This window comes from Hyposmocoma kahamanoa, unplaced genomic scaffold (genome assembly GCF_003589595.1).
Source record: "Hyposmocoma kahamanoa isolate Upper Pololo Valley unplaced genomic scaffold, ASM358959v1 116, whole genome shotgun sequence".
In the NCBI taxonomy this organism is placed as follows: domain Eukaryota; kingdom Metazoa; phylum Arthropoda; class Insecta; order Lepidoptera; family Cosmopterigidae; genus Hyposmocoma; species Hyposmocoma kahamanoa.
In genome coordinates, this window is record NW_020653391.1 from 1,480,996 (window position 1) to 1,507,620 (window position 26,625).

General features: G+C 37.4%; 2 protein-coding genes across 2 annotated transcripts in view; both read left to right on the top strand.

Moving 5' to 3' along the window:
• Positions 1-8,226, top strand: part of LOC113239787 (eyes absent homolog 2) — a 43,144-nt gene extending 34,918 nt beyond the window's left edge. Inside the window, exons 8-14 of the mRNA XM_026476918.1 lie at positions 32-134; positions 1,104-1,275; positions 2,275-2,364; positions 2,994-3,205; positions 4,185-4,307; positions 5,349-5,470; positions 6,147-8,226. Coding sequence (XP_026332703.1) covers positions 32-134; positions 1,104-1,275; positions 2,275-2,364; positions 2,994-3,205; positions 4,185-4,307; positions 5,349-5,470; positions 6,147-6,328 — 1,004 coding nt within the window. The 3' untranslated portion in view covers positions 6,329-8,226. The remainder of the gene's footprint in view (positions 1-31; positions 135-1,103; positions 1,276-2,274; positions 2,365-2,993; positions 3,206-4,184; positions 4,308-5,348; positions 5,471-6,146) is intronic.
• An 8,587-nt stretch (positions 8,227-16,813) lies between these two features.
• Positions 16,814-25,315, top strand: LOC113239741 (intraflagellar transport protein 52 homolog). Its single transcript, XM_026476839.1, has 8 exons — positions 16,814-17,063; positions 18,041-18,176; positions 19,099-19,247; positions 19,761-19,909; positions 20,101-20,248; positions 20,510-20,613; positions 22,421-22,562; positions 25,103-25,315. The coding sequence occupies exons 1-8, from the start codon at positions 16,814-16,816 to the stop codon at positions 25,270-25,272; spliced, it is 1,248 nt and encodes a 415-aa protein (XP_026332624.1). The 3' UTR covers positions 25,273-25,315.
• Positions 25,316-26,625: the final 1,310 nt, after the last annotated feature.

The following is a 26,625-nucleotide window of genomic DNA, read 5'->3' on the forward strand; positions in this document are numbered from 1 at the left end:
AATTAGTTGATTTCTATTTACATTGTTGCAGAATCTCCATCATCAATCCTTCCATCAATCAACGACACAAGCCCACTGTCTCCTATCAAAAACGAGATCCATGCAGCTAGTCGAAGGTGTCGGGAAAACTCTGGGTATGTTATGCTTACAATCTTAAAATTTACTCAAAAGTTTTAATTTGACCTATTATTTTCCCTGATAATTACATTAACAATTTAAATATATTAACAAATATAGGGTGGTTTGTTAAACATTATTATTGCTTGGTGAAATTATACAACATGTTGATGAATTATATGTCTAGTGATTTTTGTAACTCATTATTTATTTAGGGACATTGATTATTCATTATTGGATGTACATGACTTTGGCTCAGTGGACTGAAACCACCCAACATTAAATATACCAAAACGAACCTGTGCAAATAACTACACCCTGATAAGTTTCATTCGAACTCACTCCTCAAGCAAATATTGTACATCCTCGGGAATTCTCATCATTCTCCATCATCTTCAAACCAAGCTATATCCCACAGCTGGGCAAGGGTCTCCTCACAGGCGAGAATTTTGGCCATGGCCCACCACAATGGCCCATTGTGGATTGGGGACTTCACTCGTTTACGTTTTTTTAAGGCCTGGTAACACTTGGGTATCCATGTCGGCCTTGTGATGGACCTGTGGATTATTGTACTCTATTGTCTCGCTTCTTAGTGAGAGGCGAGACCTCACATATGAGTACAGAGTTTTAACGCTCTACACCAATGGGTCACCTAACACGAAATTCCCCAACCTGCCACATCTCCCGTAATTGAATTTGGCTTCTCATAGCCACATAATGGTCACATTCCATCAAATGTAGCAGAGATCCAACCTTTTTGTTAGATGATAGAACTTATTTAAGGGACGGTGGCCAGCACGAAGTCTAAAAGCTGAGACCAATGTATTCTAGAAAGTGTGCTATACTCAAACCGGGGCTTTCGTGGTGGATGCACTTGACAAAGCGCCACAATCGATGTTTTTGTACACCGAAGAGCTTGTAGTAAATTTCAAATTAAATTTCGCACGTAAGTTCTCCAAGTGAGTTAATTTATTGTTGTTCCCCAGTGAGAGTGCGTCAAGCCGCAGTCGCGGACGCGGTCGCCGCCACACCTCATCCTCCCCCGCGCAGCACCCACCCGAGCCCAGTACCGAGCGTGTCTTCATCTGGGACCTTGATGAGACCATTATCATATTTCACTCGCTGCTCACTGGCACATATGCTACTAAGTACAATAAGGTATGTATGGAATCAAGGAATTAATAATAAATATTATTTAAATTGAGAAACAAAGCGACAACCACACCAATTACATGGTTTATTGAAACCTAGGTAATCCCCTGTACTATGAGATCCGAGTACCAGAACCCAAGTACCCTGTACTCCGAGTACCAGAACAGTCCCCGTTCCTTTCTACATAAGTTTTCATTATAGTGACCCTCCCTAGCGACTCCTAGGGTACACGAGTAGGACACTATAACCTGTGCAAGCACGGGGACCTTCTACGTTCAGGTCCTGACTCCTGATCAGCCAGTGTACAGAGTTGCCACAGACCGTTGTCTCTGACTTCATCCAGTTCTCAAGAGGCTAGTGCCTCGTGTGAGCCACTCTGGGTGCACGTACAGTACCCTCCCTATTTTACAAATAGGTACCGGAGCTGTAGGTACGCTCACTTCACGCTGTGCATTGCACAACAGTTGCCACTGCTAAGCCATTGACTCTAAAGTTCCCTGCCAAATGCCAGAGCAACGGAATTCACTCTGGGGCAATTAAAATAATAATAAATACGCACACGCTTATAACCCCGCACTAGGGAACTCTGTATCGCGGGTGCCATGGACAGACACATAGACAATCACAAATACACCCAAATATCACGAGAGAAATAAATGTAGGGCATACAAATATTTCTACCGGCCCGGGAATCGAACCCTGGACCTCTGCGTGGCAATCCAGCTTGGTAACCGTTTGGCCATAGTGGCAGTTAAACCCGGAACCCTTTTTTATTATGAATAAAAATAAGTGCGTATTTGACCTCCATCTCACCTGATGGAAAGTGACGATTTAGTATGCACATCTAACTGAATGCATATTCACTCTCACCTCGGAAAAGCATTCAGGGAATATGTTTGCGGGCTGTGAATTCCAGTCCTTAGCCGTTCGCCTTATAAATGTGCACTGTGTGGAATGTGGTACTGGTTTGTATACAACTAATTTATGCTTGTTTATAATTTTCAGGATACACAACAAATAGTTCAATTAGGTTTTAGGATGGAAGAGATGATCTTCAGCTTGGCAGACACTCATTTCTTCTTCAACGACGTTGAGGTGAGTGAATAACTGTTGAACGACATGCAATTCTCTGTGGATGACTATGGTGTGTTGCCACTTAGAAGGTCTTTACCAAATTATGAGACGTAAATAAGTTGTAGCAGAGAACCTATGGCCTATCTTGCCATCTGAAATTGGTTCTGGATCTATAAACATATAAGCATACATACAACATGTATATGTTTGTGTTTTTTTCTATCGAGAAAATTGTTAGGAATCAGTGCCTATTTTCACACCATATATTTTTTCCAAAGTGATTTATTCAACACTTTCACTGTTTTTTGCGGAATCTACCAAAGCCATTTGAGCTTGTATAGACTCTTAACTGAAATTAGGTAAATTCAATAAACCGGATTCACCCCCTAATTGACGTGGAATGTTTCCTTCAAATTTGAATGGGACCACTACTGAGGTACCCGTTTTCAACAAAAAGAAAAATCATCGAAATAGGTTCAGGAATGTCGGAATTGCGTAACAAAAATAACATAAAAAAAATACAGCCGAATGGAAAACGTCCTTTTTTGAAGTCGGTTAAAAAGTGATTTTTAAGCACACTATTTAGAGATGTCTCGTGCCCAGTTGTGAGACGATATATTGTATATTATATAAATTCTATTATCATGCAGGATTGTGACCAGGAGCACATAGACGCGGTAGCGGCCGACGACAATGGCCAAGACCTGTCCGCATACAACTTCGCATCTGACGGATTCCACGCGGGCGCGGCGCCCAACGCTGGCCTCTGCGCGCCTGGTGTCCGAGGAGGTGTCGACTGGATGAGGAAACTTGCGTTCCGGTATCGCAAGATTAAGGATACTTACAATAATTATAGGAATAGGTAAGTCATGTAGTGTATATACGTAGCCGGTCGGCTATTTCTTTTAAAAACAATAATAGTTATTTGTTATGCAACGCTGCAGAGTTGTTGTTTGACGCGAGTGCTTGTATTGAAACCTGAGCAAGCGAAGGAAGCTAAAATTAGGTTTATGCAAAAATAGGTTCCTGAGCGTAGCGAGGGTTTCATAGCACGAGACACAAAACAACTTGCTGCCGAGCGAAACACACAACTTTTCGCCTCACTATAGCGACGAAAATGGTAAATGAAAGAAAAACAGTTGAACTATATAACAAATCAGTTTTAATGAACAAAATTAGATATATATTAATAAAATAAGTAATGTACGACAAATCGCATAGTTGACACGTTGTCATTATCTTTTTGTTTTCATTGAAAGAAAAAGGTGCACCACTAGGCCATTGTCCAGTTCGAATTTCAAAAACCTTTTCCACACTAGCGTGGAAAAAACGCTTTTGCGCGCAGATTTCTAACGAGAAAGAAAGCATTTCCGAGTTAGTGAGGTAAAAAATAAAATGTTAATCTACTCCAGAATGCATTTTACATATCGACTGTCAATTTCACTTTACCAACTTTATTCGACCGGAGCTGGGAGTGCAGTAGACCGTTTGAGTAGCGTCATATTTAATATTTTAATTAGCAAAAATACTTTTAATTTTTTTGGAACTCATTATAGTTCTGTGTACAGAACTGCTTTGTAGTTCTGTGTACAGAACTGCTTTGTAGTTATGTGTACAGAACTACTTTGTAGTTCTGTGTACAGAACTACATTATAGTTCTATGTACAGAAATACATTATACTTCTGTGTACAAAACTATAATGAAATGTTTCAGTGCGGTAGCATGTACTATAGAATTTTGATTCTGAACTAAAAAGAGCGTCTTTGCGATATGGTTTATGAAATTATAATTGTTGCATTAAAGTACAGGAGTAAAAAAAATATATAATGCTTTGCTTCAGTGTGGGCGGCCTCCTAGGACCAGCAAAGCGAGAACAGTGGCTGCAACTGAGAGCAGAACTCGAACAGGCTACTGATAACTGGTTGACGCTAGCCTGCAAGTGTCTCAACATGATAAACTCAAGGTAAGTCAAGATTTCACTCTTAACTTCAAGTTAGATGATCAATTGGCTGGAAATAATTTATTTAAACAACTCACCGTGAGGTCATATGACGGCCGAGTGGCTTGCACACCGGTTTTCTTGGTGTCGCCATCTCTGAGGTCCCGGGTTCGATCCCCAGCCGGGTCGGTATAGAAAACTAACTTTTCTATATTGTCTCGTGTCTGGGTGTTTCCGGTACCGTCGTTTCCGATTTCCATAACACAAGTGCTTTAGCTACTTACTTTGAGATCAGAGCAACGTACGTGATGTTGTCTGATATTTATTTATATTCATATGAGTTGTTAAAGACCTATGTATGGTCTTGCGCCTGTTGGTAAGCGCCACGCCTGTCCATAACAGTTGCAGTGCCACTCAAGAGTTGAGTCACAAAGATCTGAGGAACACTGCCGCTACGCCCGTCACCCTAAGACATAAGTTGACAAGTCCCATGTGCCTGTGATTTCACCAGCACCCTTACCCGTCAAAACGGGAACACAGTAATGCTCACATTGCTGCTTGGCGGCAGAAATGGGTAAGGCAGTATTCCCTGAGCGAACTCTTTCACAAGCAGGTCTACTGCTACTAGTATTGCTTCTACTGCTACTCATATATATAGACGACCTCTCGGTGGCCTAACGGTTTACATTGTGGGCGCTGGATGCGTAGATTTGAGTCCCGGACTCATTCCCGGTAGGACCAATTTGGGAAACGAACTTTTCTAAATTGGTTCTGCTCTGGGTTTTCTGGGAAGTGCCCCAGAATGAATTCCGTTACTCTGGTACTCATACTACAAGGAATTCCCTGGTTTGAGACCAGGCAATTGGTGTGATTGTTGAAACTATAGTGAGACAACTTAATACTAAAGGTTTATTTATATAGCTTCTGCGTACTTGGATGACAAAAATCCGTGGTAGTGAACCGTGTGTGAAACAAAAGAAAATGTATTCAAATGTATACATATATGTTTATTTGACTTTGTCTTTGTGTGGCGCATATTATTATATAATATGTTTTATTGTGCAGGGAGAACTGCGTAAACGTACTAGTCACGACGACGCAACTCGTACCGGCACTTGCTAAGGTCCTGCTCTTCGGGTTGGGGGGCGTCTTCCCCATCGAGAATATCTATTCTGCTACAAAAACAGGTAACGGTCGTTTCTCATCTTTTACTTTTGACGTTGATTTGTCTATGTACTGATTTTTAATTATTGGTACAATATGGGTTATTTTTGAAATGCTAACAACCTCTCCGGATATATTACTAACTTATTTGTTTTGTTCCATGACTTTTAAAAATTCATCTCATTTTGCTTTCATACAAAAACAAAAATATTTAAATACATCACTATAAACAGTGATAACTCTGTGCAAAACGCAGGAGCGCGAGTGGCGGTCGTCCGGGAGGACGCTTGCACGCTTAAACTTACTACTAGATACAAATTTAAAAAGTGTCGAGAGTATAAAATAACCCGAAAAAGGTGTCATGTTTTGTAATATTTTTTATTACGATTTTTGGCTTGGGTACAAGTCCTTAGAGCCAAGTTTTCATTTAGTTTCGGGATCCTCAATAAATATTTTCTATTGTGTTTTTAATGTACTTGTACAATGGCAAAAAGAACTTTGGGTTATTTTAAATAGTCTTTTAAGCGGCAGGATTCTTTATTCATGTTTTCATTTTCATTTAATTCACTTAGTTCACTTGCTAATAAAATACGTTAAATTTTTAACACGGCTTAGTAGGTATTTCTTCTTCTATGCTTCCATACTAAGACTATTAGTATTGTACAAATAACCCTGAATTTTCTTTTCTTTTCTTGTCAGGCAAAGAAACTTGCTTCGAAAAGATAAAGCAGCGTTTTGGCGAGCGATGTACTTACGTCGTGATCGGCGACGGACAGGACGAAGAAGCCGCGGCCAAAGCCAAAAACTACCCTTTCTGGAGGATATCCGGACATTCAGATATAGCCGCGTTGTACAACGCACTCGATATGGGCTTCTTATGATTTGCTGAGAGCCTGGTACTTTTGTTAACATGCGATTCCTGTTAAAACCTTGTAAATTATTTAAAATTAATTATTTAACAATGAGCTTTTTAAGGCGACTGCGGAATTTATGCCATTCACATAATACGTTCATAATGAACAAACAAATTCGGTTATTAAGACCGGACATTCCGACGTAATGGACTTGCTTTTGATATGGGCTTCTTATGAATGCTGAGAGCCTGGTACTTTTGTTCTATGCGTTTCCTGTTATGAATGGATTGATTGTACATTAAAAAAATGCAATAAGGCTTAGCAATGTAGGTATAAATAATGCCTCTTCAAATAATAATCAATTTATCAATACATTGTACAAATCAGATAGGAAATCCGGACGTTCTGACGTAACCGAGTTGCGCTTGATATGGCCTTCTTATGATTGCTGAGAGCCTGGTACTTTTGTTCTATGCGTTGGACGTAGTTAAACAAAAAGGATCCAACAATGCACATCCACTTTCGAGATAATTATGGCAGTTTGAAGTATTCTCTTGTTTTATTTTCAAAACTTATAATGTCATGTAACTCCAGAGATATTTATTTATGTTTATATTGGATTTTTTGCTGATCTACGAGGAGTTAGATTTACGAACCGTTTGGTACGTATAACTCATAATTTGATAATTTTGTGCATTGGATCCTTTTTGCTTAACTACGTCCAATTTGTACATTAAAAAATAAACAATAAGGCAACAACGTAAGTACTATTGAATATTATAATGCCTCTTCAAATAATAACTAATTTATCCATACATGACACAAATGCGATAGCAAATCCGTACACTTCTTGTGATTACTGAAAGCCTGGTACTTTTTTCTATGCGTTTCGTGCTATAAATTGTTTGAACAAGCTGTAATATAATTATATACTATTTGTATGCCTCCTAAAATGATAAATTTATTCATGCCATGTACAAATTCGTATAGAAAATCCGAACATTCTGAATCCGCATAGCGCTTAATATGGGCTTCCTATGATTTACTGAGAGCCTGGTACTTCAATATTTTGAATGTGAATTTGAGTGCAATTCTAGATAATTACCACCAACATAATAAATATGAGAGTTTATTGAGTCAACTTAAAAAAGGCAGGTCAAGCAAAACTTACAATATCCTTTTATAAATAAGCTTTTAAGTCGTAAAAATTTTACGAAAACAAATTAATTATTGTTGAGAAAATATACAGTAAACGTCACTTCAATATCTAAACAGTTAGGTCAACTTTTAATTTAAGTTGTTATGATGTTCTGATACCGACATGTCACCAACATCATCAACCCCGATACTCGTCTGGCAATCCCTTCCGACCTCTGCAATAATGTATAAAACATTAATTGTGATCGTCAATTTCCGCCAAAACACGAATAGCTCCGAAGCTTGGACTTAGAAAATAATTTCGCGATGTTGTCAAAAAGACATTACGATCTATGACGAACTACGTATCGCGCTCGTTTCACATTCATAGTATTTAGGGCGTGTGTTAACCCAGCGTGTTCGTGGTCGAGTTTTCGAAATTTAACTAGTCAGATAAAAGTCACCATTTAGTGGGTTCTAGTCACAAAAAGCTAAATTTAGTCGGTCCGCCGTTCAAAAGTATTAACGGTGTTTTACTGTCCACTCTGGAATAAGCTTATTCCAGCGGCATCATTTCTCAATCTCAAGAACCAAAACACTTAGCTTCGATTTGATTGCACTAAAAAATAGTCGTGATTTAATCCATTCTAGTCGTAAAAAACTACATTTAGTCGCTATGCCGTTTTGAAGTTCTAAGGATGTTATACCGTCCATCCTGGAATAAGGTTATTCCGGCGGCGCTATTTTTGAATCTCGAGAACTTCCTTAAATACATATTATTCATTATGTGTCCTTGTTTAGAAGATATTGGATATTCAATTATTTTTATAGAAAAAAAAATTGAATATCCAATATCTTCTAAACAAAGGGAGCGCTAATTCTAAAATTTCACGACTAAAACAGACTAATTCACGACCTTTTCTGGATGCAATCAGATCTAAGCTAGGAGCTGTAGTTCTCGAGATTCAAAAATGGTGCCGCCGGAATAAGCTTATTTCAGCGAGGACATTAAAACATCCTTATAACTTTTGAGCGGTGGACCCACTAATCTAGTGTTTTGCACCTAAAACCGACTAAATGATGACTTTTATCTGGCTAGTCAAATTTGAAAAACTCTAACATGATCATACTGGAATATGGCACGCTATTTAGGAGAGTGCGTTAGTCAAGTAGCATAAACCTTCATCGTAGTGATTAGTTCTACTTGCATCAAATATACATAGTGCTTTAAAGTAGTAAAGTACTATACTAAACACTTAATTAATGTAAACCTGGCATTACAGTACACCCATCTGTGTACGGCTAACAGCAAATATGCAATACGATATCTCATACATTATAATTCCATACATTTTGTATGACTGCGTTGTAAATACGCCAAGATACCACTACAAGATAGATGCAAACTCAAAATGCATTAGAATAACTTGTCGATTTGAACTTTAAGTTCATACAAATGAATATTTCATATCAACCAGTTAATAAGCAGGGGCTCCTTTTTAAGTACATTTTTTTTTCTAAACACATTTAGTTCTATCGGAGCCCTAAAATTGTATTTCTCTCTTTTAAACAAATATACTTTTAAATATTTAGTTTTTTAAAGCTCAAAGTCAGCTCAAAATCTTAAAAAAAATCCTAAATATTATAATTTTTGTAAATATTTATTAAAAACAAAATTATATAGGTGAATATCTTGAATAGAAACGGTTTCTGTAAGTTCATTCCTATTATATAAGTTTTATATGGTAATATTATTATTACATACATTGTACAGATATATTTTAATAAACTTTTCTAGGTAGTTTGTAAAAATTATAAAAATAAACATTTATTTTGTATCCTGTGAATTTCTGCTCACGTTTTCAATTAGCTAATAATGGCATGCTTTTTAAAAGAAACAAGGGTCAAAATGATAATCTCTGTTTCATAATTTTATAGCTTTACTGTACTCTCCTACTACCCTGTTAAAAACAAATTTTCCTCTTAAAGATCAATGTAAATTGGCGCTGAAAAAACATGGAAGCGATTTTTTATAACAATAGCAAGTAGATACTTCCTTCGTAAGGAAGAAAGTCACAAGTGGCAAACTCTAAATTCGGAGATAAATGTCTTTGAATACTTTTTAAGATTTTTCTGATAAAAAGTATAGTTAGGAATTGAAACTGTTTTTCCGGATCTAAATCGCGTATATTTGTTTATTCAAACAAACAGACGTTTCGGGCCGTTTATAGGTCCCATTGACACGGTTGACATGGGACCATGGTCACGGTTGACATGGGACCATGGTCAACCGTGATCTAACTAGTATACCATATATACTATATATAACTTTCATTATATTTGAATCAGCTGCTTTTAAAAATAACTTAATTTTCTCTTTTATGTACAAAAAATAATATAACTGCATATAAAGTGACTTTTAATATTTAACTCATGAATAGAATAAAGGGCACAGTTGTATTCAGTTGTGTCTTTTTTGTGTTATATATTGTAATTGAACTACATATTAAGGGCACATCGGTAAATTACTAAGTAAAATCGCCTTTCATAATTAGTCTTTTTAACGTAATAAACGTCAAACGTTGCGATTTTTTATGTCAGTTGTGTCCTTTGAGCTTGTAGTATATTCAACAATTATTGAGATATATTTCTACAAAAAAATAGATAGATTGGTCTATTTTTCCTGATTCCAAATATGTATGTAACTCAATTCTGATAAATTAAATATTAAAAAAATGTTAATCGTGCTTTTTGTCATTCCGAAGGAAGGATACGAACCAGAAAATAGTCACGCGTCTTTCGGAGAATATTCGCACAGGATCGGTAATTTCCGCAGCTACCGTATCGTTCGAAAAATGGCTTCCATTCCGTTCCACGGCAATGTAAAATGAACTTTATAATTTACAAAAGATGCCAGTCAGTTACATCCAGCAAAATAGTTTTTCTGGTATGTATCTTAAGGCGACCTTCCACGGCCTGTGATTTTACACATTTACTCGCATAGCCGATGATCATGGACAGTCACACACCAGGCACGCCCTTTTCATAATATTAATAATCACCATGTAACACGATTTTTGTTTGGGTTAGTCCATATCATTTTCTAATACGTTCTGTCATAATATAAAAAATAACAGTAGTAGTCAGAACAACAAAAATAAGATTTGCATAAGATTTGCATTAAAGAAACGTAAAAATTTTCGGGTTTCTCTTTATTTGAAGCCAAAAAGGGAACATATGTCAAATCAATAGAATATTTCAACCAATATTTTACAATTTTTTTAATACATAGTAAACGCGCATTTGACCTCCCATCTTACTTGATGGAAAGGGACTATGAGGTCGACGGTGCATGCACACTTATTCTAGTTCACTCTAGTCTTGAAAAGATCCGAGTTATAGCGTTCGGGGAATAAGTCCGCAGGCAGGGAATTCCACTCCCTAGCCGCTCGCCATTTAAACGTGGAAGCGAAACACTACGTGCGAATCCTGGTCATACCTAAAACACAAGGGTGGAACCCCAGGCCACATCTAGTCCCCCGATGATGGAAAGGGGAAGGCGGAGTTAAATCATGCAATTCCATCTCACACTCTGATTTTTCGCTATGCATTAATCTACGCACCGTTCCAAGCCTCTCCCTATGATGCATGGGTACGAGCTCGTGCGCGATGATCGGTACAACCACAGACCGCAGGAGACCGCCTTTAGACACCACAGAAATTATAATAAATTTTGTAGAATGTGTGTGTCGTTATTAGCCCCAATTGTTCCTAACTTTTTATACTAAGCGCAATCTATTTTTGTACTTCTTTTTTTTTACTACTACAGTTCAAATATCTTAGCTGTCATTATTGACAAGTTAAGAGAGAGTGTTTCGTACAAACAATAGCACATTTTATTTGAATAATGTTTTTTTTTAGATAAACAGATCGTAGTAAAATCTATTAGTGAAAGTCCATTGACACCGTTTTTTAATTTAATTATCATAAATACATCGGTCATCGGAAATATTCGTGGCTTCCGAATTTTCCCGATGTTCAATGTTTATTCGTAAGTATCCAATGAACATTATCTCTTAACTGGTCACGTTATACTTGAATATTTTGCAAAATTCTTTTTTGATTCGTCACTTTAGGGTCCACCTAGTTGTACTATAGGTTAAAATATTTGCTAATATCACCACTAAGTCGATTCAACGAACACGTCTGTATAACTGCCATAATATAATAAGACAAGTAGTGTAACTTCATACAAATGTAATAACACGGCTTGTATGTGACGCTTGACGCACACATTCACATAAATCTCGCGGTACACTCACGTTGCAAAGCATAGATTTGAAGCGTACAATCTGTTTGTAAAAAATAACATCAAAATAAATAGTAGTTGATGTGCTTATTACTGTGTTTATGTTTGTTTGACCAAGAGTGTCTCAAATTCAGAATTGTTCAGTATTTCATTGCTGTTTCATAATCATATTTCCACAATCGAGATAACAATCCGCGATGCTGGTATAAAAATATACTATTATAACACGTGACTATATTATTATAACACGTGAGTACTGCATTTTACAAAGGTTATTTCTTATTGTCGGTGTTGAACACCTTCATTTTTTTAAAGTATGTTTACAACCTATAGGTACAACTAATGTGACAACCCTACGCTCCGAGCGAAGTGTAGACATTGACATGGCAAACAAGCGGGAGTTGTACTACTGTCTTATTATTATACTATACTACGTAACGTCAGAGAAAAAATATCTTTGACTTATTCAAATATTACTGAGAATCTACTTGTGTGAGTACTGTTGGTAATTATTTTTCCTAATGTCACAACTCAGGTGTAACAGTTAACAACAATAGGTATACCAACAACAATATTGTTCTAAAGCGAGTAATGTACATAGAGTAAAGACCTAGTAAAGTTGTAACATTAGAGTTAAAAAATCGGCTAGCCGATTTGTAAATAGAAATTATATTATTGAATTTATTTAGTTAATCTTTTATTTTTCCTGCTAAATTACCGCCGTTCGTTGACCGAAGGTCAAGAACGTCTCGCCCTTCAGTAAGGGCGCCTTTAAATAAGACGCTTCTAGAAGAGGTTTGTAGTGGCGCGTCTGTGACAGCCACGCCACTACAAACTTTCATACAATATCTTATCTTCAAAAGTGGCGCGATTATGGCGCTGCAGCTCATCATCATCATACCAGCCGGAAGATACATAGGCGTCCCCCAAAGATTACCAGGCTATAGACGGTCGGACGCGACGTGCAGTTACCAGGTCATCCATCCATCTAGTAGAGGACCGGCCCACTGAACGCTTCGTTCGTTCGAACGTTCGTAGTCTCCATTCGAAAACCTTTCTGTCTCAACAACCGTCAGTTCTACGAGCTATGTGCCCTGCCCACTGCCACCTCAACTCATGATCGATAGTTGTTCGATTTTATATTTCCGAAACGAAATAATAAATACATAAAAAATCTGAAAACATCTTTATATGTATAGGCCTTTTGAATAACGAGATTATGTTTTAACCTCTACGCTGTATTATCATCGCACTTTTTTCTTTGGATGAGTCGAATTTCTATAAGGGGCTAATTTGAATGCGCAGTGTTATTTCCTTAGACTATTATTAATATTATTAATTAACCCATCATGCCCCACTGCTGCGCAAAGGTCTCTTCCAAAATTCTCTATTACTCCCTGTCTTTGGCGATCTCCCACCACTCTCTCTCAAACCCATCAAGGTCGTCCCGCTAACGCCTTTTCGGCCGTCCACACCGTCTCTTTAACAAACAATTTTTTTTTTCCATCCTTTAAGGTTATTTCGGACATATTTGACCTCTGATAGTACAAAGAGTTATATGCCTTTATCTCTTAGGCTATGGACATCGTGGCATCCTTTATTTTTTTCCATCCCCTAAGATCGTGGCGAATTAATTTCAAAAGTAAATGGCCAGGAAACTGAGAAAAGGGCGATAAAAAGGTGGGATGGTGATAAAAGAGGTCGCATCGCCATGTTTGTAGATATTTATAGCGCTTTGAACATAATTATTATTCGAAGTTGTTACTAGTAAATTTGACCGTTCAAATCGATTTGACGTTTAGATTTTGTACTAGTTGTAGATACCTGTTTTTCAATTTTAGTCACCAATGTTATGGGTAAAACAATCATTTTGGCATAATACACAAATGTATTTAGTACCAAGTCTGTCTAAAATATAAAAAAATCTGTCTCGGAATTGTATAAATAAAGAACCTGATCGTAACCTAGGAACAGTTACTAGGCAACCATAAATGTAAACAACACAAATAATAAATATAATAAAAGTACAACGTGGAGTGAACGGACTCCTATTTTGTTATAACATAAATCAATTAAAGAAAATACAATGAAGTCTATAGTAAACACAATACTATTCGACGTATCGAAGAACAACTTGTTTAAAATAAATGAGAATTATAAAATACTACATCGGAAGTTGAAAACAACTTGGAAAGTGATGATGTAAGTTTACCTATTGTATAAAATTTTTAGGGCTGTCGATTTGTACCTAACTAGTACGACTGATAATGGTACGCACGGCCACAGTGAATGTTATACGTTTCCGGTATAAGCTGACACACAACACCATCGATGGCCATAGCAATGCAAGGTTTCCCAAGACCTTTTTAAACTGGCAGTGTGTGATTACTCGAACCTAAACACGCAATAATGAAACTTGTAGAGACGTGTGTACCTATGACTTAAGTTTAATAAAATGTTACCTACAAGATACAATGTGTTAACATGTTTTAAAGGAACCAGTACCCGGGCTAGGGTTACATAAAATATCTAAGCATAAAATGGATGAAATTTGGTTCCCGCGATAGGGCAAAATACTAGCAGCGTTTTTATATGACTATCCTAATACATTGGGCAATTAGTGACGGACTTTAAGTATCTCAGTCGGATTATATTTTTTTTATAATATTGTGTACCGGCAGCCGAAGCGTTCTTTTGATCAGACAACAGCGACCGTAGCTTAAATTTGTTTGTTCTTTTGAACCAATGGCGTCTAACGACTAGATCATATTTTTATTCAACACTGGAAAGGTAAAACTTCTAAGGTGTAATTGGAAAATATTACAGGAGAATGATTTAAAGTTTTTGTTTTAAAAAAAATATCATAACTCTAATGTCACTTGTTAGTGGAAAAAAATAAACTCTCTAGTTTTGCATATAACAAATAAAATTATGTAATAAAATAGATTTCTCATAGATAGCGCTACGGCTAAAAAGTCGTTGAAAAACCAAATACAAAGATACGACGCAAGCACAGAAAAATTCGTCAGGTCCGCTGGTTCGTTCCATGGCCTTAGTTGGTATAGCGTCTGGCACGGTATACTACTTCTAGCTTCTTCTTCTTCTTAAAAAAATTCTCGTCGAAAAAGTCTTAAAAAAAGTCGGTTCGAATCCTGCCGGATCGAAGAATTTTTTTCTTAAAAAAAAAATACTTTAAATCGTTGTACCGCTTAAAAAAGGGCCAACAAAATAAGGGCCGTCTCTAGCTATTTTGCTTGCAAACAACTATTTTGCTACTAGGATGTCTTCAAATGTACTGGATAGGTAGAATGTATGTACCTACTAAGGGTTTTCATCCCGGAAATCTCGGTTTCGGAAATTTCGAGTCTCAACAATTTTTTTGGCATTTTCGAGACTCGGAACTAATGTTTTCAGTCTCGGGAACATCGAGACTTTTAAAACTTAAGACATGTAATCCGATCCCTTAAAAATATTAAAAATCTACTAAACCATCAGTTATTTTTTATTCTGAGTCATGGATGTAGCAACACTGTACAGTGCAGCTTAGTATAATTCGTTGAGATCGACGAATAGAATTATCTCTGATCGAATGATCGAAGAATCGAAAGATACAATGATATATCGAATGATCGAAGAATAAAAATACAAAATCGGGGGCTCTGCTCTCGTCTTCGTCTGACGTCCATCCGAAACAATTACACTCAAAATAAGTAACACTCGAACAAATTAAAAGACAGTGTCAAATATGAAGCTTAATTCGTATCAAGCGTCTTTTTAACCGACTTCAAAAAAAGGAGGAGGTTCTCAATTCGACTCTGTTTTTTTTGTATATATGTTACGCGATAACTCCGATATTTGTGAACCGATTTTCATGATTTTTTTGTTAGAATGAGGGTACCTCCATAGTGGTCTCATTTAATTTTGAAGAAAATCATCCTTTAAGCGTGGCTGTTCACGCATGAAGTTTCATTTTTATAGATAGCGCATAAATTTTATTATAAGGAGCAATTACTTTAATGGTTGATTTTGCTATTCTACAATTCAAGACGTTTTTGTCTCAATATACTTTGAGTAGTGAGAACCGATTTTTATTATCTCCTGTGTCAAGTACGTATAGTGGCGAACTAGGCGATGAATCCGGATTTGCACACTTTGTTGTGTCTTGATTGTTTCGCACGGATGTCAGACGGAGAACGAGAGCACAGGAGCAGTCTATCTGAAACTGTACTAAACGCCCTTTGTTTCTTACCCACTAGAAAAATAAAAAAATAATTTTCATTAATAATTTTTCATTTTATAATTTATTTTAATTAAAATTACTTAAAAAATATGTATTTTTTTTATTTTGACAACTTAAATACCTAGTCTATAAGTGTGGAAACCTACGTTTCAAATAGTCTTGAAAGTCTCGTTTTTCCCGGGATTTTCGAAACCGCACCGAGTCGATATTTTTTTCCCGGGACACGGAAGTATTTTGTATTCCGAGCGAGATTGATAGCCCTAGTACCTACATTTATGATTCCAACTCCGAATGGTACGAATAAGTTCTCGAAGTCGATTCCTTTTACGGTGAAGATATCGTCGTGCAGACTCTGTGGGTACAGGGTCAAAAGCACGTCAAGCTTGCCGCTTACGATAAGAACGGTCCAAAGTACAAAGTGTCAAGCTTGTCGTGCTCTTGACTGTACCTCGGAAAAGACTAACGACTATTTTTGAAAACTACATGTGAAATCCTCATTATGTATCATTATAATATTAGTTAATAATCAATTTAATTTAATTTAAAAATCACATCGTTAAAATAAAATCATTTTAAAACTTATGTAGCGTAAATTCGAATGTTCCTTGTAAAATTTAAAAATATGGTATTTAATTGATAACTTTTGTGACTATAGTGAAAAATAGGAGGTTTACATTAATATTAGACATAAGTTGTTGATGACTTTACCATCTCAGTCAACCGTGACCATGAGACCTGTAAAGGGCCTGCAAATATACGCGTTTTAAATCCGGAAAATTAGTTTCATTTCCTATGTGTAACAATCGCGAAAACCTAAGAACTCAATATGTCCGAAATTCCTCTCCCTACCACATTCAGCAATCGCGATGAGCTGACACCACACGTCCTACAAGACGTGAAGATCCTCGTGGTACCAGGACCCCAGAACGTGTTCACCGATGACGAGCTGTCCTGTCTTAAGAGCATGGTCGAACGCGGGGATTCTGTACTCGTCGCCATGACTGACGGCGGCGAAGAAAAAATGAATACGAACATTAACTTCTTTTTAGAGGAATACGGTATTGTTGTTAATAACGGTGAGTGATCAATTATTTTGAAAAACAGCAACCATTGCAGTTTGTAGGGCCATCTGTCTTCGTTTGTAGACGTCATAGCTCGAGTTGTTTCTACAGCTAAACCTGGATTCCGGATTACGTGAAAGTGAGATTCTTTAGCCGTTTAGTAATAAAGAAAAGCTATGGCAGTGTCATGAGAACAGGTACAATTGCCAATGCAGGGAAAAAATAGGAAAAGAAAAAAAGTAAAAATATTGTACCCTATATATAGCCCAACCAACAACACGCACATCTTAAAGACAGGAAACAAATAATGGGAGATAGATAATTACGTAAAGTATGACTTTGTAAACTTTCGTCGAATCAAGCCTACACTAGTACTGAACAAATCTATGTCAATAGACGATTGATTGTACTCCTTAATTGCTCGGATAAAAAATGAATTTTGCCTATAATTGGTCTTCGCCCCGGGCACACACAGCACCGGTCGACGCCTGAGACTCACCTGGTTGTCGTAAAGGATAATTTAGACAGTAGTTCCGACGAGTCAATTTTACTGTTTATTCTGTTATACAAGAAGCAAATGTCAATAACTTTTCGCCTGTAGTCGAGAGTGTGTTTAGTGGCCATATTTACGGGGATCTATTGTTAATCAGTCCGTAGACAACATAAATCAATGCTTACTGTGAAAAATGTAAGTCGAAGCCAGTGAAATAATATAATAGTAGCGTTATATCTCTTTCCTATAAAATTTGGTTTAGTACAGATACGCGCCTTTTACCAATTCGTATGTAACGTGGATTAGCACTAACCCCGACGAAATGTTTGATGGATCATTTACCTATTTTCCAGTTGGCGCAAACGATCGTTCTGTTTCTCTTTGTATCATTGACCATGCAAATATTAATATTAAAATAAAAATATTATTTCATATCTAAGTTACAGTTGCTTTAACCAACAATTTTAATAATATTGTGATCCCTAAATCATGTTTCCAGATTGCGTGATCCGCGCGAAGTACCACAAATTTTATCATCCGAAAGAATGCCACATATCCAGCGGTATACTGAACCGGGCTGTGTTAAAGTACATCATGAAGATGCCTAATTACACAAGCGAGTCTGATGATTTCTTGTAAGTTAACTACTTAAAACAACGTAGCACACAATCGGACCTAACTTTCATGATTGTAAACTGAAGAATGATCTGTTAATTCTTTACTATAAATAGACGACTTTTTAATTAATTTTAATGCAATTTAATTCAATTATTTTTTGTGAAATTACTTCACTAGTTTATTATAATTAATAATACCTACAAAGATCGAACATAGAAAAATATCCTTCGAACCGGCCAGATTCAAACCGTCGTGTAAACCATGCCAGACGCTATGCCAACTAAGCCACAACGAACCAGCGGACCTCGCGAATTTTTCTATGAGCGTGTTGTCAGATTTTTGTATTTGGTTTTCAACGACTTTTTAGCCATAACGCCATCTATGAGAAATCTTTGAAAGTATTTCATCACTCAATCACCATTACAGCTACCAGCCCTGGCTAGAAATGTCGCTATTAACTGCAATTAAATTTTTATTGAATTGATATTGCTTTCAATTATTTTTTGTGAAATTACTTCACTAGTTTGTTGTAATTATTAATACATTTATTAATATTTTTAATGTGCCAGACAGCCACGTATTTTCAAACTAGGTTTTACCACATATTACCGCGAGTATCAGAGCAACGGAATTCACTCCAGCATTACAGACCTAGAACCAATTTAGAAAAGGTCATTCTCATTTTGGTCTTACTTCTTACTGGGAATTGAACCCTCATCCTCATCAAACGCTCCCAATACAAACCGTTTGTCCACATAGGCCAACAATTCGGATTGACCTAACATCGAAAAATAGTATCCCTAATTTGCTACGTCAAAACGAATTTATGTCATTAATTCCTACCTACACCCGTGGCGTTATCATAAAGCTATCATTGATATTTGATGACTTCATCAAATTCGACGACACATCACATTTTACAGTTCCTCTTTTGCATAGAGAAGAACCAGCCACACCAAACTTCGTTTATCCATACGGCGCGACTCTCACAGTGAAGAAACCAGCTGCGGCGATCCTCTCCAGCAGTGACGTCTGCTACCCAGTCAAACGGCCTGTCGCTGCCTTGTACACCTCGGATAAGTCTGGAGGTGAATATCCACGCTATCCATTTCCTTTTGCAACAACCTTACTGAACTACATTTTCTCCAAGTTCTTGTCTCGTGTGGCGACGCGAAATTTGAGAGTTTGAGAGAGAGTGTTCTTGTTTATCTAGTAATGAGTCGTCCAAAAAACCAACACAATAGAGTACCTAGTTTAGTAACAGTAGTCCTTGTGAAAGAGTTCATCCAGGTTACTACTGATACCTTACCTATTTCCAAGCCGTCAAGCAGTAATGTCAGCATTACTGTGTTCCGGTTTTGGAGGGTAAGGGTGCTGGTGAAATTACAGGCACGTGGGACTTGTAAACTTATGTCTCAGAGTGACTGGCATAGTGGCAGTGACCTTCAGAACTTAGCGATTTAAAGCTCTGAGTGGCACTGCAACTGCTATGGATAGGCGTGTAGCTTACCATCAGGCGCAGTACTCGTTCGTTCCGTTACTGAATATTATATAAAAAAAACTGTTTGGTGCTACTTCTATTAATCCCTATAAATTTCCAGGCAAACTATTCGTAATCGGCTCCGGCCACTTCTTCTCGGATCAGTATCTCGAGATCGAGTGCAACGACCTCATCCGCGAGATGATCTTCAACCACCTCGGCGGGCAGGCTGACTTGCATCTCAACCCTGTGGATGTTGAAGACCCTGACGTAAGAAGACGTCTTCCACAAATCTCATTTCTCATTATCGTTCACATAAACCCTAACGTATTACCACTAAATTTATTTACTCCATGGTATTAGTAAATGTTATTCAGATAATTTATTTAAGATCACGCTTCAGCACTCTACTTTTTACAATCAAAAATAACTCTATCGGAGATAATCTTAACTCTTCACAGATTAATGAATACAGAACGCTAGGTGATATGCTATGGCTGAGCACTATCCCTCTGCCCGAACCTGCGACGGCGCCACCTCCACGTCTCACACCTCTACATCCACACGCTCTCTTCACTTGGAAACTGTTTTCCCTCAACCTAGCGCAGTGTAAGCTATAAACCTGATAATGATTGTATCTCGTACTAATAAAACATGGTCGTCCCCGCCACAGTCGTAGAGCTAACTTCGAGTTAGACCAGAACTATTAGACACTCAGGGGAAAGTTAATGACATATATCTAACATCCAATATTTTTGGTCGTAGCACCTTTCACGCCACGGTATCCTCATGATCTCTTCGGATGATCACACGATCATATCTTTTCTTTCTTAGATCAGTTCTTGAAGTGGAAGAATTTTCTTGTTTCAGTGCCAGAAGTACTAGGACTGTATGACGCTTTAGGCGTCAAACATGAACCCTTGCGTTTGATCGCTCCACAGTTCGAGACACCGTTTCCGCCTCTGCAGTTAGCGGTAAGTTTTTTAATGCTATGCTATGTTTAGCATGTTGAAGTGGCAGGCTTGGCCACAGTTTGCCGAATTGAGAAAATCGAAATTCGTCATCAGACAAAGATAGATTTATAAATCGCGGACAACCAGAGAGCGGTCAGGACCTCCTATCCTATTATAGGCGAACAGATCGAGAAAAGTGTAAAGGTATCAGGTTTAGTGAAGAAATAGATTTCTCACAGGTGGCGCTGCGACAAAAAGTCCTTAAAAAAACAAAACAAAGATCTGCAACAAGCACATGGAAGAATTCGTAAGATCCGCTAGTTCGTTCCGTTACTTAGTTGGCATAGCGTCTACCACGGTTTGCTAGAAGACTTCGTGGGTTCGAATCCAGCCGGATCGAAGGAAATATTCAATTTTTGTATTGATAAATTATAAGTTAAAATTATTTCCGGGCGTATTGCTCAACTGTCTGTAGGTGCAGCTTGTGAGAAAGACTTACTCGTTTAGTACTCTTTAGGTTCATATAATTTTAGTAGCAGTGGAGCTCCTTGTGAAAGAGTTCGTCCAGGGTAGTACTGTCACCTTACCTATTTCTGCCGCCAAGCAGTAATGTCAGCATTACTGTGTTCCGGTTTTGACGGGTAAGGATGCGGGTGATATTACAGGCACATGGGACTTGTCAACGTCTCAAGGTGACGGGCGAAGTTGTAGTGCCCCATAGATCTTTGCAATTTAAAGCTCTGAGTCGCACTGTAACCGTTATGGACAGGTGTGTAGCTTACCATCGGACACACGACTTGTTCGTCCCGTTACTTTATGTTTTAAAAAAATAATAACAATAACGCGTTTAGGGTGCTGTAGGGGCTTGCGAGTTTCAATAGTGTATCAGGAACGTTTGCTGACGCATAAGTTAATTGTATTTACATCACAATGCAGAAAAGACGCACGTCTCTAGTGTACAGGGTGCATGGCAGCTCCAATCGACACCTCCAATGAACACTACGCCATCTTTATTTTTTGGTCGTCTTCTGTTATTTTTGTAAACAGCCATATTTATTTGCCTTAGTAAATAAATATGGCGGTTTAATATAAATATAATCTTAGTTGTGCTCCCCGAATTCTGTGAAAAAAAGAAACAAGAACAAAAAAAACGAATTTTGTAAAAAAAAAGAAACAAAAAACAAAATAAAAACAGAACAGGTCCAAAAATTAAGTTGGCTTAGTGTTCATTGGAGGTATCGCAATAGTATACTGTACATGATCGCCTATGAATGTACCTACTGTGCATATATAGGCTACTGTAGCGCCATTTCAGATATTATGAATTTTTAAATACTGACATTAGTTTGGAGATTAAGAATAAATTAAATAGAATTCATTATATAAAAACTTAATTACAACATAAATGGGTGACGAAATACTTTCATAGTTTTCTCACAGATGGCGCTACGGCAAAGCAGTCCTTAAAACCAATAACAACATTCGACAACAAGCACATAGAAAGAAAAATTCGTGAGGTCCGCTGGGTCGTTCCGTGGCTTAGTCCGTATACCGTCTGGCATTATTTGCTGGGAGTCGTCGATTTGAATCTGGCCGGATGGAACGATTTTTTTTCTAAGTGTTTGATCTTTGTATTACAAGCGGAGTAATTTCACAAAAAATAATTGAATATCTTGGTGGTGAAAGATCTTGACATTCAATAAAAACTTAAAAAAAAACTTAATTAAGAATACATTTTAAGTAGATAATAACACAAATTACCTCTTGTTATTCGATGGATAAATCATTTATTTATTATATTATAATTACTGATGGTTGCGATGTCCAGGTTTTCCCTCCGACATTCCGCGAGCTGCCTCCTCCTCCATTAGAACTATTCGACCTGGACGAGGCGTTCAGCTCTGAACGCTCCCAGCTCGCCAGGCTCACTAACAAATGCTTACAACCTGCTAATGCGAGAATGGGACAAGGTACAAAAATGTTTTTTCTACTCCTGTTAATCTGTCAATTATAATTTCATAAATCACACCACATTATTCATAGGGCGATAATGTAATGAAAAAGCCTGTGGACATGATTTAGGACATTACAGTCGACTTTGCCTGCATGTCCTGAGTCGTGACACTGTTTACGACCAAGTGTGATGAAAAAATCTTAGTGGGTTAATTACAGTAGTATATTATGGAAGAGTTCGTCCAGGGAAGTACTGCCACCTTACTTATTTCTGCTGCCAAGCGGTAATGTGAGCATTACTGCGTTCCGGTTTTGAAGGCCACGGGTGTTGGTGAAATTACAGGCACATAGGACTTGTCAACTTGTATCTCAGGGTGACGGGAGTAGTGGCAGTGCGCCTCGAATCTTAGTGATTTAAAGCTCTGAGTGGCACTGCAACTGTTATGGATAGGCGTGTCGCTTACCACCAGGCGCACGACTTGTTCGCACCGTCACTTGATTCATAAAAAAAACACCTATGTATGTACATCTCAAGATGTAGGTGTTTTACCTGTATTACAGTCACCAAGCCCCACCCCTTGTTTAATGAGACTTAACATTAGCCGCTAAATAATAAGGATACATAGTTAGGATACAGTTATTTGTTATGCAAGGCTGCAAAATTGTTGATAGACGCGAGTGCTTGTCTTGAAACCTGAGCTAGCGAAGGAAGCTAAGATTGAACCATGAGCGAAGCGAGTGGTATAAAAATAGATTCCTTAGCGTAGCGAAGATTTCATGGCACAAGACGCTAAACAACTTTGCTACCGAGTAAAACACAACTTTTCTTTAACCTTGTAACCTTTTCACCTTGAAAGAAAAACAGGTGAACATCAGTTTTTTTAATTAAAAGAAAAAATGTCTTCAGGTGCGTTTTGAATTTACACCTCATCAATTTTTATTCTTGCTTGTACTTTTATTTTGTGTGATCACGTGATTATTGAAATTGTTTTAGTTCTTCGACGAATTAAAATAATTTAATAAACACAATTAGTTATCATTGTCAATTTAATGTCAACAATAATAAGAATAAAATGTATCAACGGATTTATATCTTTTTTTTTCATCGAAAGAAAAAGTTAGGTGCACCCTTAGAATAATAACTCATAGAATGATAGTTTCATATCAAACGAACTATCACAAATGAGGCAAAAATGAAATTCATGTAGGCTAGTTTTAGTAGTAGGTTAATTTTCGGTTTTAGTGAATATTTATCTAAAAATACAAGTTGAAACGCGTTACTTCCTTGTGGAATGTGATGTTAGTATGTTTTTTATGTTTGTCTGACACGTCAGTATTTTTACACTCATTTACCGCACATTTCGTCATTTTTAGCTAAAATTCTTCATCTGTTCGCGGTGCAAGTTGACCTTGAGCACTGAAGGCCCGCCCGCTCGTGTAGGCCCTTTTGGCGCGCTTCAATTTGCCTCACTTAGCGTGTGCGGACTAGGTTTCTATGCGTTATTATTCTAAGGGTGCACCACAGTCCATCGTCAAGTTCTAATACCAAAAACCATTTCCAAGCTAGCGTGCACAAAACGCTTTTGCGCGCACATTTTAGTGAGAAAGAAAGCCTTTCCGAGCTAGTGAGTAATGAGGTGAAAACGTCATTTATGCCTATGTATTGATTGCGGTTGTGCCTTTTGAGCTTACTGTATAACAATTATTAAAATACATTTCTCAAAAAAATTGTATGGGCCTTTTCTAAATTTGTTTTACTAACAGACACGTTACATGTCTGTTAGTAAAATGGATATTAAATAACTTTTTTATACAAAAAACGACCTCAAAAATTCGTTTAATTACATCTATTTGCCAAGTTTTATTGAAATTGGTTACCCGAAAATGCGCGTATTCATCCCCTAGTTTGCCACCCTTAGAGGTGGAATATTTGCTTCAAATTTAAGAGGGAGCAGAGGAAAAATTCCTAATCTTCGATTTGATTTTGGAGGGGTATATCCACTTTAAAATTAAAAATAAAATATTGTATGAGTAACTACACGATATATTCAAGCATAGACATTAATCAGAAACATAAAACAATCAAGTTTCCTCGATAGATAAAAATCACGAAATGACCTCTAATTTTCAAATTTTTTCGATTTATCCTCGAAATGCTACAGGTTATTAGGACAAAAATTAGATAATTAATTATATTTATGCATATCGACAACTGTCACTACGAATTTTTTTTTAATCCCTTTAGTTTTAGAGTTATTCCGCTAAAACGAATTTGGTACTTTTAATGCGCAAAATTCAACATCTCCTGTCGCATGTCACGCGAACTTCAGGCATATATTTGTTTCACAAATTTGGGCGGAGCCAACGTCAAAACTTTTTTGGCATGAGAGCTCTTAAATGGAACCAATACTGAGGTACCCTCTCTCCAACAAAAAAGAATCATCGAAATCGGTTCACAAATATCGGAGCAATCGCGTAACACACACACGAAAAAAATACAGTCGAATTGAGACCCTCCTCCTTTTTTGAAGTCCGTTAACAAAATCTCATCTTGCAGGTGACGGTCGACAGCTGGAAAACGAGCTCGAATATTTCGTACGCGAGTGCGGCCGCGTCGTACGATTGTCCAGAGCGCAACCGATCGACGACGCTCCAGCTGGAAAAGTGATATTGCACCAACTCGCGGTGCAGCTTGCTACTTATAAAAAGATAGCTCCTAGAGATTAAAAAAAAATCAGCCTATATACACTGTCAATTGTAGAATATTAACAACCTCCCAGGTCGATATTATTAACATCATAAACAACTTTTGTTCCATGACATCGGGTTTTACTTTCGTACGAAAATAAAAATATTTGAATATATCGTTCTAAACAAAAGAAGGTGTTCTGATGCCATCGAGTACATACCAGAAGTAGAGATGAAATGTCATTTAATTTGTTTTAAAAATATTCTGCCAAATCATTACGATGACAACTGCGCTCCGATTGGCCAGCCCGAATGCGAAACAATTGACGGGTGTTGTCAATTGTTTCACTTCAAATCGATCAGTTTATCTTGAGAAACTTGAAAAATGACATAATTTAATATTTAATTACCGATGAAATATGATTCCGTCTGTTTGGTAATGAGATGTTTTGCTGTTTTTCCCACCACGTAACGGAACAGCCCCCCATAGACATATTATCGTTATTCCAATAAATATAGAATATTTTTGGAGTATACGGAGACGTACACACAGGTCAGTTGTTGGCGCTGTACTATTTCAGCTTTCTAATTTGTGATTTCAGCGCAAACGAGAATTGATATTTAAAAGTGATATCAGTACCATCTTCTGACTGACAGAATGCCAGTGATGGCCCTTATTTCGTCTCTATTTGTGGTTATATACCCGATGTCTGATGCAGAACGCAGCATAGGAGCAGCGCGGTGGAAGTCGTCGGGAATGACGTTTGCACGTGGGTATGAACTTATAACCTCACTAACAAATGGACGTAATTAAACAAAAGGTATATTTGTTTTTTCAAACAAACCGACGTTTCGGGTCCTTTACAGGTCCCATGGTCACGGTTGACTCTTCGCGGAGTTATTTTAACGCATGTTGGAACTATGTTATTGTCGCGGCACTTTTTGAGAAAAGTTAATGCAGCTAGGGCGCGCGCACGTTTGTTCTTGAGGTCTTCAAACCGCCGGATTTTATTTGCAACATCCAGTCCGTACTGGTGTACATATCGAGTTCTTAGGTTTTCGCGATTGTTATACATAGGAATGAAACTATTTTTCCGGATTTAAATCGCGTATATTTGTTTTTTCAAACAAACCGACGTTTCGGGCCCTTTACAGGTCCCATGGTCACGGTTGACTGACCGTGACCGTCAGTAAAATAGTTTCATTCCTATAAACAAAAGGTATCAATGCACATACAGTCACTTTCGAAAGATGGCAGTTTTATTAAAAGTGTTTCTTTTTCACTCTTGGTTTATTTTCAAAAGTTATAATGTCATGGAACTCCAGAGATATTTATTTATGTTAGTAAGAGGTTAGACTTTAGGAACCGTTTGGTACATATAACTCATTTTT

Coding starts and splice junctions, on each gene's coding strand:
- LOC113239741 (XM_026476839.1), top strand. CDS start 16,814: ATGTCCGAAATTCCTCTCCCTACCACATTCAGCAATCGCGATGAGCTG. Junction 18,177..19,098: donor AGCGAGTCTGATGATTTCTT/GTAAGTTAACTA, acceptor TCTTTTGCATAG/AGAAGAACCAGCCACACCAA. Junction 19,910..20,100: donor TGGATGTTGAAGACCCTGAC/GTAAGAAGACGT, acceptor AACTCTTCACAG/ATTAATGAATACAGAACGCT.